Genomic DNA, 14,429 nt, shown 5'->3' with positions numbered 1-14,429 from the left:
GGAGGGCATGGCCAAGGTCAGCAGGGCCATCTGGCTGACCCTGAGCTGAAAGCAAACACATGGGTGAGCCTAGATCAGAGCAGGAGGCCTGCCCAGACAACCCGGTGACTGGTGAGCCAGAATAAATGCTTATGGAGGAATTCCATGGAGGTTCCATGGTTGTCTTGTGGTTCTTCTCTGGCGACAGGTGAATGAAGAAGTCTGTTCTCCCGTGGCGGCCTCCTCATCTCTCACTTCAGCAACTCCGTAGGCCAGGGACCAAAGAATCTGTGCTGACCCTTCAAGAACGAGGAGCAGCCGGAAAAACGGAACTGTCCAGGCTCTAAGCCCAGCACTGAGCCCCACCCAGTCCATTCCCACAGTTGGTGACCCGTTTTCCTTCATGATTTGGGCACTGTGGGCAGCCACCCTCTCTAGCTGAGTGACTCCTTGTTCTTTCCTTCTGGAAATGCTTGATTCTTTCCTGTCATTTACCATTTTCAGAATAATGGGAGTGCCCTAACTGCCTCCACAGGTGATAAAAGATATATTTTTAGTATCCCTATGAAGGCTCATGGTCCAACCCATCACAGGCATTGTCATTGTTGTTATTACTATTTTTGCAATTGTTATTATTCTTGAAGTTCAAATTGTTCCTTTTTAAGCCAGTGGGATCTCCTTCAAACTGGCTCTGTGTCCTTCTGAGATGTGCCTCAGTTTCCTCATCTGTAAAACGGACTTCACATATCTACCTGTATTATTGTTGGAGATGAAATATTTGTGTTTTGTGAAATACAGCTGTGTATACATGTTACCAATGGCCCTGCCCCTTACCCTCCCAGCTTCCCCTCCCACCCTCTGACTTTTTATATTAGAATGGCCTCCGGAACCACCCTTTAAGGGCTACACAGTGGTCACAGGGCCCTTCTGATGATCAGTGACATAAATGTGTCACCCAGGGCTTGTGACTGGGATGATTCAGGCCATCAGGTATGATGGGATGGGGGTTTCGCAGCCTTCACTCATTTTTTTTTTTTTTTGCCCCCTCTTCCTTCCTCCTAGTAGAAAAAGAGATGCTTGAGCAGAATCACTTACTGCAGTTATGCTAGGGGCAGCTGTCACATTAGCATGAAAGAGGTTGGTCAGTCCCTTGTCAACACGTCAATTGGAAGCAACATGGAGGTCTGTAAGGGGCCTCTGCCACCTTCTTGCATGGCACCAGGAATGTGGTTTCCATCATTTTTTAAAACTTAATTAATTAAATGTTTTATGTATTGATTTGGCTGTGCCGGGTCTTTGTCATGGCATGCAGGATCTTTTCATTGCAGCATTCTGGGTCTTTTAGCTGTGGCGTGTGGGTTCCTGACTAAGGATTGAACCTGGGCCCGGTGCATCAGGAGCTCAGAGTCTTAGCCATTGGACCCTCAGGGAAGTCCCACTTTGGGGTCTGCTGTCAGGCTGAAGTCAGGACTCTGGAGGGGGGAACGAGATGAAGGGACTGCCCAGTAGCTGACTCTCCGTGGGCTGAAGGCACGTGCTAGGACACTACTAGTCCATAGAGCATTTTGTGCAAATGGGGAAGGTACCTCTTCATCAAGATAAGGTGTTTTAAGTTAGTGTGTATATACCACTGAGCCACCTGACTAGTTCTCTCTCTGGGATGGGGTGAGGCACGTTTCCAGAACCCCAGACAGCAACATGTGGGTCCATACACTCTTCTGCTCATTCACCCATGAGTGCCGAGGCGTCTACACTGCAGCTGCCGCGTCCACACTCTCCACTGCTCCTCTTGCTGCTTGGGGCAAGTGTGTCAGGGTCAGAGCTTTGGGGAAGGGGCCAGAGCTGGACCTCCAAGAGTTCCATAGCTGAGGCACCAATTTAGAATGGCAGACCGGGGATCAATCCCTGGGTCAGGAAGATCCCCTGGAGAAGAAATCGCAACCCACTGCAATATTCTTGCCTGGAGAATCCCATGGACAGAGGAGCCTGGTGGGCTACAGTCCGTGGGGTCACAGAGTCGGACACGCCTGAGTGGCTAACCCTGAACAGTGCACCTCCACCAGGAGTGACAGTAAAAGTGCACCCTGCACTTCAACAAGGTTAAAGGATGCCGTGTCCCAGGAAATGATTTATGAATTTAAAAAAACAAGACATCAATAAATGAAACTGAGGAGTAAAGAAGGGAGAAAGTGATTGTTCATCTTGGACCAGCATAAGTTTCTGGGAGATGGAAAGATTTAACTGAAATGCCTCCTCCTCGTCACTGAAACAGACTATCTCTGGGCAGAACCAGCTACATCTTCATAGGAGGGTACAGGGGGCACCATCACTGCAACGTTAGTGGGGGAGGTGGGGTTGGTAGGGCTGGTGGTAACGTTGGCGTGGCCAGTGGTATCGTCGGTAGCGTTGAAAGAGCTGGTGGGAGTGTTGGCTGGGTTGGCAATGACTACGGTCGGAACCTCTGTCCTGTTCTGAAAGACAAAGCATATGAGCCCATCAACTTCCTCTGTGGTCAACTGCAAAAATGGCCACAAATTCTTCCCCTTCCTGCTGCCATGCCCTTGGGTAGACCCTCCCTCACTGATGCTGGTCTTAGTCATGGAACTTCCCTGGGTCAATGGACCAACAGTGAAAATGTGAAGCATCAGAGATCTGAGAAATGTCTGCAAATCCATGCTTGCTCTCTTGCTGCTTTTCTAAATGCTGAGGCTACCATGTAAAGAAGACTGGACTGGGTCCACTGGGTGATGAGAGAAAAGTAGGCCAGTTGGCCCTATTGGTAGGTGGCGTGCTAACTGCCAGACCTACAAGTGAGAGCATCCGAGACGATCCAGTTAGTAGGCAACTCACCAACCGACTATAGACTCATGGCGAGTCCAGCAGAGGTCAAGTGAGCTCGCCCAAACCAGAACTACCCAGCAGACCCAGAGAATCATAAACTTGACATAAGCCTCAACTGCCCTGTCTTCCTCTTATCAAACAGGAGGGCACATTGCAGTTTCCATCCCCTTGAATTCGGGGTTGGCCAGGTGACTTACTTTGGCCAAAGAGACATTAAAGAATGTGGCATGAGCGGGGACTTAAAGTCTGTGCCTGTGGGGCTGGCTGTGACTCACTGCTCTTGGAATCGAGCTAACCCTTGAAGAAGCTCAGGCCAGCCTCCTGGAGGAAGTGATACCACTTGGAGCAGAGATGAACTTTTCCTCGAAGATTCTGGTTGGTTAGCTGGTGCCAAGCTGGCAGCTGCTACACCTGTCTGAATGTGATACTGTGCAGGGCTCTATGGGGCTCCTGAGCATGAGGCCTTTCTGTATCCCTCATCTCTTTGATTATAGGAGTCAGCCTTCATACAGGTCCCCTGACCTTTCCTGAGTTCCAATGGGAAGATTCAAGCGGTTGTTAATTAGGGATGGGAGGGGATGAGAGACAAGGGAGAAATAAAACAGTCAAGACCAGTCTTGGGCAGGGTCCTATTTCCCTATCAGTGAATACACACAATATCTTTGAGCTATTTTTCAGATACTGAAACCCCCACCAGGTGAGAGAAGTTAATGATTAACAATAATGTACTGTCCACAAGTATGTAGACCCCAGACCAGTTGGACCTGAAAGTTGATGATGTTGGCTTCTACCTACCTTACCACCAACCCATCAGAAGACCGTCCACAAGCTGATCACACCCTCTTTGAACAATTACAATAAAACTTCCCACTATCTTCCCCAAGTTGAGACACAACAGTTTTGATGAGGGCATTAGGCCACTGTGACATCCCCTCCACCCCACCACCTTTGCCTGGCAGAGTAATAAAGCTATTCTTTTCTACTTCACCCACAACTCTGCCTCTGAGATTCAATTCAGCACCAGTGTATAGAGAAGCTAAGCTTTTGGTATCAACTGGGTCCATCTGAGGCCAACAGAAGACCCACTGGTTACACCGAGACTCAGAATTATGAGCTAAAGAAATGTCTGCTGTTTTAAGCTTCTGAGTTTTCCAGCTGTTTCTTTTGCAGCAAAAGAAACACATAGATCCACCCTCTTTGTGATGGACTGAATATTTGTATGTTGGAATCTTAACCCCCCAATCTGATGGTATCAGAAGGTGGGGCCTTTGGGAGGTAATTAGGTCATGAGGGGGCTTCCCAGGTGGCACTGGTGGTAAAGAACCCACCGGCCAATGCAGTAGACACAGGAGACCTGGGTCTGGAAGATCCCCTGGAGGAGGGCATGGCAACCCACTCCAGTTTTCTTGCCTGGAGAATCCCATGGACAGAGGAGCTTGGCAAGTTACTGTCCATGGGGTTGCAAAGAGTCGGACACAACTGAAGCGACTTAGCACGCTCGCAGGTCATGAGGGGGGAGAGCTCATGAATGGGTTTAGTGCCCTTAGAGAGAGAGATGCCAGAGAGCTCTCCTTATCTTTCTGTAAGATAGGGAAACTATAATACAAAGACAGCCATCCTAAAGCCAGGAAGAGAGTTTTCACCACAACCGGACCATCCGGGCACCCCGATCTGAGACTCCTAGACTCTGAGAAATAATTACAAGCCATGCAGCCTGTGGTATATTTGTTATAACATCCTGAACCAACTAAGAGGTCCTCTCAGGCCCCACTTCTCCCAATGTCCGGTCACCTCTGCTACCCCTGGAACACTCTCTGATTTCTGGAGCAGGGCCCAACACTCACCATAAACTGGTTCCAGCACGTAGCCTGGCACCCAAAATGCGAGACCACACAGGTGAGGCAGAACTCCAGCAGGGCGAAGGGGAGGAGACCACCGGAAATTGCCTTCACGTTAATCTAGGGGCAGAGAGGAATGGGAAGGGTTTTGTCACAGAGGTGACTGTCCTGTGACCGTCCACGTCTGAAGGGCTCATCTTAGGCAAGTGCCACATGCCTCAGCTGGAGAGCCCCAGACCCTCAGGCACGTGCTCCATGAGCAGTTGCTATGGGTGCCCCTCTTACATGCCCCCATGGCACCTTTGAGGGCACGACAGCCAGACTTCCAACTGCTGGCACCTGCGTTTCTTTGCCTTGGGGCTTTCTCTGGCCCTTGGAGCCCACTTTGCTCTTTATACAACAGGTCCAAAATTCCAGGGAGATTTCAGATCAGCAATCTATCAGTGACTGACAGGGACTAGTGGATAAATACCCTTGGTTCTCACCTCTGGGCTGAAGGGTGTGACTGAAGCATGGGTCTGCACTGCCTTCTCAGCTGAGTTCTCAGTGCTGGATAAGATCACCTAGGGGAAGTCCTCTGACAGCTGGACCCAGGCAATTGGAGGTCTTCACCCCTCCCCTGTCCTTGGAATGCACTTCTGCAGTGGGAGTCATTTTCGAGGATGCAGCCTTGAGAGTAGGTGGTGTTGAGACCACCTGGACTGGATGCAATTAAGTTTGTAGGATTTTGATGGGCAGTGCAGAGGTCAACTCATCTTGCAGCGGCCCAAGACAAGCCTCATACATCAGTTCCTTGGCTTATTAGATCTGCCACCTGCCAGTCTGGCATGACTGCCTCCCCCTTCCCTCCAGGTGTGGGGACTGGTTTAGGAACCAATACTCAGGGTAAGTGGCTGGATTACATCACATCTTTACAGGTCCCTTCTCTTTCCCACCTCATTTCTCATCTCCCTGCTGGCACCTGCTTCCTCTCCCAAATAAGCTACTTGTCTCAAAGTCAGTTTTGGGACTTCCCTGGTGGTCCAGTGGTAAAGAATCTGCCTGCCAATGCAGGGGACATGGGTTTGATCCCTGGTCTGGGAAAATTCCACATGCTTCGGGGTAACTAAGCCCATGTGCCACAACTAGCGAGCTCGCCCTCTAGAGCCCACACGTCACCACTATCAAAGCCCTCTAGCCCTAGAACCTGGGCTCTGCAGCAAGTGAAGTCCCTGCAATGAGAAGTCCAAGCTCTACAACTAGACAGTAGCCCCTGCTGGCTGCAATTAGAGAAAACTTGCACAAAGCAATGAGACCCAGTGCACCCAAAAAAAAATAGTCAGCTATGGGAGGAACCCAAAGCGAGACCCACCTCACAGGCACACTGGCACATGAGTGGCAGACTGGAGTCCAGGGCATTCGATGCCCCCAGGAGTAGTTTTGAATCAGTGATGGTGGGAATTGGTGGGTGAGTACCCCAGGCCCCTCACCCAGGACAGGATGTAACTCTGTCCTCTCTGTGGGCTAGAGTCCCAGCAGGACTAAGCTCCAGCAGTGACTTGCTTGGTGACACCCTTTATTCGTGCCTTCCTTTCCTTGTTCATCTTATTCTCTCCCCTACTGGTATTTCCTAGGGGAACCTCTAAAATAAATGACTTGCTCCTTATTCCCTGTTCCAGCATCTGCTTCTGGGGGCCCCAGATAAGATGAGACCCTGGGGTCAGTACCTCCTGTTCTTGCCACCAGCTGTCCCTCCCTCAACAGCTTCCTGGGGGCAGGTGGCCTTGAGGTCTGAGTGTGGCTACTGCCCCACCTGCTTCCCTTGGCATTTGCTGCCTCCAAGCAGGAACAGAATAGGTACAAGGAGCGGCCACCTGGCTCCAACTCTCTGAGTCTCAGTGTCCTCATCTATAAAATGGGGTCTATCTCACCTGCCTCAGAAGTCAGGGGTTTTGGTGAGGGTTACACATTTTTAGGATGCTTTCAAATTGTGGTGCTAGAGAAGACTCTTGAGAGTCCCTTGGACAGCACGGAGATCAAACCTGTTAATCCTAAAGGAAGTCAACCTTGAATATTCATTGGAAGGATTGATGCTGAAGCTGAAGCTCCAATACTTTAGCCACCTGATGCAAAGAGCTGACTCATTGGAAAAGACCATGATGTTTCAAAGGATTGAAGGCAGGAGGAGAAGGGGACGACAGAGGGCGAGATGGTTGGATGGCATCACCAACTCAATGGACATGAGTTTGAGCAAGCGCCAGGAGATAGTGAAGGATGGAAAAGCCTGGCATGCTGCAGTCCATGGGTTTGAAAAGAGTCAGACATGTCTGAGTGACTGAACAACAAAAAATAACACATTTTAGGACGTAGGGCTGTCATACTAGGATGGAATTTGGCTGTGATTCCTTCCTGCTCTGGAACAACCTCATAAACAAGCCTCCCCAGTCTTTCGGAAGCCTGGGGTGCTGGTAGTCTGGATGCTCACCTGCAGGGCAAAGCACAGATCTATGATGAGAAGCAAGACCCCAGCTAGGGAAATGACAGCGCTGACCACGTTCATGCCGATGCTGCCATGAACCTGGAAGGGGCAGGGGGAGAGGCACAGGTGAGTCTGAAGCCAGGCCTGTGGGGAGCAGGAGGAAAGGGGAGCCTGGGCAGGAAGGAGGTGGGTGTGGAGAGGCCAGCTTATCCTAAGCTCACTGAGGTGAGAAGATTATTCTTTACTCAATAGACAGAGTTCACCTGGGGCAGAGGTTGTCTTTGTTTGGGAAAATACCTCCATAAGTAGCTGACTGTGCAGGAAATGAGATTCAAAAGCCAGATTGGGAGGAGAGGCGGCAAGGATGCTGAGCTGCTCTGCAGAAGAAATGAGCAGGGATGGGGGTGATAGTGGCAGGGGTATGAGTTGGGATTCGAGGATTGCCTTGAGAGAAGGAAGAGGAAACTTCTGGTCCTGCTGAAGGGAACTGGAGTCTGGGCTGGCAGGATTGGCTGGGGAAGGTTTTCAGAACCAGAAAGTCTAGTACTCCATTTTAAAGGATCTGCTGCCCAGTATCGGGATGTTGAAATCCTCCAATCACTCACCATGTCCTCTGCTCAACTGCCTCCCCTGGGGGGTGGTTCATGGGGATGGAGATAGGGAGGGAAGGACTGTGTCCACCTGTGGGCTGAGGCTGGGAAGGCTGGCAAGCAGAGTAGAGATGGAAGTAGACATTTCAACTGGAAGTCAATCATCAGAACCAGGGGGGACTGGGAGCCCCCCAGGAATTGGTAGGCATCTTGGAGAGGTCATTGGATTTCGCAGAAGATGTGGGACAAGAGTTCGATCCACTTTTGTTAGGCGATTAAGGAGCACTGTGAGCTCAGCTCATGTTGGGGGGGCCTGGGGAAGGGGGTCTTAATCCCGTTGAAGGCGATGGAGTAAGGCAGACTGAGGGGCAGCAGACATTTGCCTTGCAGACAAAGGACTGGTCATTGGAAACCCTCCGTGGGACAACCCAGCCCCCTAACTAACCCATGACTTTCCCATTGAAAAGGCTGAAGAGACAAGAAGCGCTTTGGAGAACATGGAGAGGGGGAGGAAGGACTTGGAGACAGGGATGAGAGGAGGGCCCTTAGAAGTTCTACATTTATCCTTAAGCTTCTTAGAGGCCGCAAGAAAAATCAAAACATGCACAGGTGTATCACTGGCTGTCGAGACAGAGGATGACATTCTGACGGTGCAAGGGAATTCTGGGTCCTGTGTCCCGTGATTTGAACTCTGAACTGTTCAAGGCACACACTCTCCTCATTTTTCTAGGTCTAACCAAAGAAGAGGGCAGGAAGTGCCTTAAAGAGGTGGCTGAAATGTACACACATTTCCACTTGGCCTCTGCCTGAACTTCTGCTTAATTCAGAGCACCCCAAGGTCATGGTGCTGTGACTACTTGGCCATTTGCCAAAATGCCACGTGTCTGAGTAGTTAAATGCAAAAGGTGAAGGTATAGTGCTGGGATCAGAGGGCTCTGGGTTTAAACCCCAGCTCGGCCACTTTCCTGCTGTGTGATCTTAAGTCTAGTCACCCGACCTTTCAGTGACTCAGTTTCCTCTTCTGTAGAATGAGGATCACAGAACTTTGTAGGCCTGTGGGGACGGAATGAAGTAAGGTATGTAAGAGCGCTGAACCCCGCGGCCAGGACCAGGCCACTCTGGGAGGCTACTGGGAGGCCCCTTCCCCCTGGAGAGTCACATTCTAACATTGAAGGATGATGAAAGATGGAATTACAACTCACCATGCAAGAACTGTGGTTCTTTTCAGCTTCCACTGAGAGCGAGCCAGAGATGATAAACTACGCAGACAAAAAGGAGTAAGAGCCGTTGTACCATGTGTTGAAAAGACCACAGTCCATTCAGCGGTGTAGCTCTCTGTCTTTAAGGCCTACATACCTTGTTTCTTAAGATGGGCAGGTCTGTTTACCTCCTCTCAACATTTTCACTATCCCAATGGTTAGATGCCACAATACCCAAACTCTTCTGTGTCTAGGTTAAAATCTTTTCCCCTAAAAGCCTAAATTTTGTTTCAGGACGCTAGACATCTCATCTTTGTGTCTGGTCCCCATTAGGCCCACAGCCTGGGCACAGACATCACCCAAACTCATGGATCATCTGGATTCTCGACTGTGATCTTGGAGAAGCAGGGACAAGGTAGCAGGGTGAGCAGAGCTTTGGGGCTGGGAGATGGGAGACCTAGGCTTCTGCTCCACTCTTGCTTCTAACTCACCTTGCTGTGACCCTAGGCAAGTTGCTGCCCCAGCCTGGGGGTCCTAACTGGCCCTGGATGCTGCGAGACAGGTGACAGATGTGTGAACCCAGAGGCAGGAAGAACTTGGTCCAGTTATGAGAGCCCTGAACTGAGGGGCCTGGGCTCCGTCAGGATTTTCTTCCAACCCTTCCTGGCTGTGAGAATGTAGTCATCTTGCCTAACCTCTCTGAGCCCCAGTCTTCTCATCTGGCAAATGGGCATGAACAAACAAACCCTGCTCTTTCTATCTACAAGAGGGTCATGTGATTCTGTAGTTGTTGTTTGGTTGCTGAGTCATGTCTGATTCTTTGTGACCCCATGGACTGCAACGTGGCTCCCTGTCCTTCACTCTCTCCTGGAGTTTGCTCAAGTTCCATATCCATTGAATCAATGATGCTCTCTAACCATCTCATCCTCTGCTCCCCCTTCTCCAACTGTCTTCAATCTTTCCCAGCAACAGGGCATGGGAGAATAAGGGTGGGGTTATAAATGATTTACATATTTACATTTACATCAAACGAGATCTCCGAGAGGGTGGAATAATTAAAGCACGTGATTGGCCTGAGTGTAGCTGAAAGTTCCTTAGAGGCAGGGGGCGAGTTGCTGGGGCGCTGGGTTTGGGCTGTGTCCTTAACCCTGTCCTGCACCTACAGTCTTAGGTGGCTGGCTCTGGGCTCCCAGGGCCCTATTATTGGGAGTGCATTCCAGGCTCTTTCTTCCTTCACTCCCCCATCCCAGTCTGGTAACTCAGAACCCAGAAGAAGGCCACAGGACCTTGTACTCACGAATATTCCTCCCCAGATTAGGTACCCTGACGCCGCAGAATAGGAACGAGAATTTTCCTCATACAGTGAAGGATTGATGGCAGTGAAGATGTGAGTCAGGCCGATGAGGATCTGGATCGCCTGTGGAGAGGACAAGGCATCGTGAGAAAGAGCAGAGCTGGGGGCCTATGGGACTGTAGCTGCTCTTGGCAGCCCAGACTGTACCCCAGAACCCCTGAGTATGACTGCTGTGGGGGCCAAAATGTCTTGGGGTGGGGTCCATGTCAAGGTGTTGTTTTGAAGCTCTAGATAACGCCAATGTACACTCAGAATTGGGAGCCATGGGCATAAAGGGAAGGCGGAGGGATGGGGGATAGAACAGATCAGGAAGACCTTCCCTTTGGACTCTGCACCTGCAGAAGGCCCCACCCCTGTGTGTTCCCTGCTGTGGGATCCTCTGTGCCTGCAAGCCTGTGCTGATCCTCCTTCCCACCTGCTTTTCTTCCCCTTCTGTCTGAAAGGTACTAGCTTCACCCTCATCCTACTGAAATCCCATCTTTCTTTCAACGATCAACTACATCCTTTTACTGACACCCCCACATTCAGGACAAAACACCTCCTATTTGGGGATCCTGCAGCACTTGCTATACCTGAGGACTTGGGGTGACATTTGAGTTCTTCAGGCCTCAGGTTGCTCAGGGGTCAAGTGATCAGGGTTGAACAGATGTGTCAGCTCTCACGCTCAATGGGTCTAGAGCTTAGTGTGCAGATCTGGGTTTCATGTCAGCTGCTTCATCAAATAACATGCTTGATCTTGTCTGTGTGCCCACTTTATCTGTATCTTAAAAAAAAGGCGTAGCTTCTCCCAAATGGACTGTAGTTCACTAAAGAGAGTCCATGTTTTTGGCCTTTCTCTGTGTTTGATCAGGTTCCCCAGGCATTTGCTCTAACTTAAAATAATTCTTTCAAAAGACTTTAAAGTAATTGGATCCCAAAGTTAACAAGCATTTGTCCAGTATTAATTAATAAGGAAAGTAATCATAACATGAAATTATAACTACTATGTAATATCATATAATAGCTTCACCTATTGAAGGTTTTCTACACACATTTATAATCTCACTTCCTGCCTGTGACCAGGATTTCTATTCCTGATACTGTTGATGAAAGAAATTTTCCCATACTGAGGTTTGGGGAAGTCATTCCGGCTTGTACACGTTACGCTAACTAAAACAGCCTGTTTGTGGCCTATCAAACCTCTATTGTACATTTGCTTTAGTCATTAAAGAAAAGGGCATATTGACCAGAAGTAAAAATGTCTATGCTAAATAAATATTAGGAATTTCTCTGCTGGTCCAGTGGTTAAGGCTCTACACTTTCATTGATGAGGGTGAGTTCAATCCCTGGCCAGGGACTAAGACCCTGAAAGCTATGCAACTTGATCCCCCCCTAAAAAAAATTCACCTGGGAAATTTTTGGATTTCCACTGTGGTCTAGTGGCTAAGACTCTGTGCTCCCAATGCAAGGGGCCCAGGCTCTGATCCCTGGTCAAGGAACTAGATACCACACGCCACAACTAAGAAAAGATTCAACAAGCTGCAACTAAGACCTGCTGCTGCTGCTGCTAAGTCGCTTCAGTTGTGTCCAACTCTGTGCAAACCCATAGACGGCATCTCACCAGGCTCCCCCGTCCCCGGGATTCTCCAGGCAAGAACACTGGAGTGGGTTGCCATTTCCTTCTCTAATGCATGAAAGTGAAAAGTGAAAGTGAAGTCGCTCAGTTGTGTCTGACTCTTAGCGACCCCATGGTCTGCGACCTGGCACAGCCAAAAAAAAAAAAAAAAGACAGAGATGAAATGCCTCCCTTCCTGGGATGCCAATGCTGGTGCTCCTTCAATGATAAGCCTCCCTTCCCAGGTGCGTTGGCTCAGATGGTAAAGAATCTGCCTGCCAACGCAGGACATGTGGGTTAGATCCCTGGGTCCAGAAGATCTGCTAGAGACAGGAATGGCAACCCATGATAGCAGTCTTGCCTGGAGAATTCCATGGACAGAGGAGCCTGGCTGTCTACAGTCCACAAGGTTGTAAAGAGTCAGACATGACTGAGAGGCTAACACTTACTCCCAGGTTCGAAGGCCACGCTGACTCCCTGTGTACATGTTGATCTTTTTTTTTTTTAAACCTTAAAGAAATGTACACTTGACCTAACAAGATATAAAATGGCTGACAACCCTACTTCTCCAGAGCAGTTTCTCAGAGTTATCTGAGAGGCTGTCTTCTGGGCTACACACCTCAGTTTGGCTCAAATAAAACCTTTTTCTATTCCTATTATAGATTGGTTATTTTTGCTGGCAGTGTTTTACAGAAGTTAATCCAAGATTTGATTTGGGTAAGTTTAGGAGAGTCAGACACGACTGAGCGACTTCAGCAGCAGCAGCAGGAGGAGGCAAACAATCCCTTGCTCTTGGTACAGTCCACTGGTTTGTCTGTCCCTGAAGGATCGACAAGGAGGGGTGGGCTGGGGTGTGTGTGAGCCTGTCCTATCCTCCTGCCCCCAGCTCAGGTGAGCTGGTGAGTTTGTACTCTTCAAGCACCAGGACAATCTATGCATGTCCTGTGGCAATTTCCAGAAGGTACTATAGTTGCAACAGCCCCTCCTAGGTCTTCAAGGATGGTTTCTGGACAAAGACAAGGGAGAGACTGGCCTCTGTGGGGCCATCCTGACCCAACCTCCAGAAGCTGCCACCTACCTTTGTGTCCTCTGCCCTCTAAATCCATTCCCTTCCTTATCCAAGTGCACTCACAACAGCCGGGCTCATAAAGGGACCCAAACTGGAGAGAAAGAGACATCACACTCACCCCTAGTGTCCTGACCTCCTCCTTTATGAATTTCTTGGGATCGAAAGTAAAAAACGATTCAAATGGCATGTTCCATTGGGACTGGTTGGAGGTATACATCAGCCCAGGAGTAAATGTGGGGGGATTCTGAGGGCCCCCAGGCGGGGTCTGGAGGTCTGTGGTTCCCAGTGAGTACTGGATTTCCCCAGGTGGAGTCTGCAAACTGGCCACTGCTGCCGGATGCTGAAGCGCAGTGGGCGGACCCTGTGTGGCGTTCACTCCCGCTGGATTCTGGATCACCACGCGTGGCGTCTGTAAGTTCGCTCTTCCTGCATCACTCTCGGTCACTCTGGATGTTAAGTAAGTGGCCATGCCCACAGGCTGCGCCTTGCTCCCAGGAGCCACAGGATTCCCGGCCTGGATCAGGTACACATTTCCTGGTGCTGTAACACCAGGCACAGCATTGGCTACAGCTCCCTGCTCCATCATGATGCTCAAGTGCTGCAAAACAGGTAAGAAGGTGCATTTTCCCTCCTCTGAGAAAATTAATATGTGCCGCATCTGACCCCATCCTTATCTTTAGCTTCATCTTCATTAAAATAAAAATCACCAAAAATAAGAACATGAAAATCATCTAGCATGATATTATACAGAAAGATCTTCCCTTCCTTGTGGTCTGTGTTCTTTGGGACATGTCGGGTTTTGTCTTTGTTTTTTTTTTAAATTGGGTTTGGATTTGCAAGACTAGGTTACCTGGGGCTCCTTATCCTTGTAGACCCTTGTTTACAGTTGAGGCTGTGGCTTTGTTTAGAATCCTGAGGTCAATGTTTTACTCTGCCTGCCTTAAGTATCTGAGTGATTGGATGTGATCTCTCCATCCTCTCCCCTGACCTGGCCACAGCTGATGGCCTGGGGGTGGGCAAGGGACCCCAACTGGGCCTAGAACTTTCCAATCTTGGGAATGTGGAATTGGCCCCAAGGACCATTTCAGGTTGAGGGAGTTGTGCAGAGCTGGAGATGGTCACATTTGTGTCATGTGTAGGGATAGTAGAGAAAGTCAGTTAGAATGAAAAGAATGAAGCTGATATTATAGCAAGGCTAAGGGCTGGGGAGAAATAGATGAGGAAGCAGGTGGTGGGAGAGGGACAGAAATAGAGAGACAAAAAGAAGGAAACACCTTGGATTCTGATGATTTTTTACTTTTTATCCAGGTTCTCATTATCCCCAGCTGTACTCTCAGCCCTTTGAAATCTATAACTAGTTTATAACTAGTTATGGGTTTAATCTAATGAAGCTAATTTGCATATGACTTTTCCCTAGTGGCTTAGACGGTAAAGAATCTGCCTGCAATGCAGGAGACCTGGTTCAATCCCTGGGTTGGGAAGATCCCCTGAGGAAGGGAATGGCTTA

At 49.4% G+C, this 14,429-nt stretch overlaps 1 protein-coding gene across 1 annotated transcript; it reads right to left on the bottom strand.

Moving 5' to 3' along the window:
• Positions 1-2,252: 2,252 nt before the first annotated feature.
• Positions 2,253-13,508, bottom strand: MS4A18 (membrane spanning 4-domains A18). Its single transcript, XM_065937061.1, has 6 exons — positions 13,041-13,508; positions 10,203-10,322; positions 8,909-8,965; positions 7,123-7,215; positions 4,665-4,778; positions 2,253-2,450 (listed from the first exon to the last, which is right to left on the bottom strand). The coding sequence occupies exons 1-6, from the start codon at positions 13,506-13,508 to the stop codon at positions 2,253-2,255; spliced, it is 1,050 nt and encodes a 349-aa protein (XP_065793133.1).
• Positions 13,509-14,429: the final 921 nt, after the last annotated feature.

The sequence above is a fragment of the Muntiacus reevesi genome, chromosome 5 (assembly GCF_963930625.1).
Source record: "Muntiacus reevesi chromosome 5, mMunRee1.1, whole genome shotgun sequence".
Lineage (NCBI taxonomy): Eukaryota > Metazoa > Chordata > Mammalia > Artiodactyla > Cervidae > Muntiacus > Muntiacus reevesi.
This window is presented reverse-complemented; position numbering and strand designations above follow the sequence as displayed.

Coding starts and splice junctions, on each gene's coding strand:
- MS4A18 (XM_065937061.1), bottom strand. CDS start 13,508: ATGATGGAGCAGGGAGCTGTAGCCAATGCTGTGCCTGGTGTTACAGCA. Junction 7,216..8,908: donor AGAACCACAGTTCTTGCATG/GTGAGTTGTAAT, acceptor TGCCCCTTCCAG/GTTCATGGCAGCATCGGCAT. Junction 2,451..4,664: donor CGTGCTGGAACCAGTTTATG/GTGAGTGTTGGG, acceptor TTTGTCTTTCAG/AACAGGACAGAGGTTCCGAC.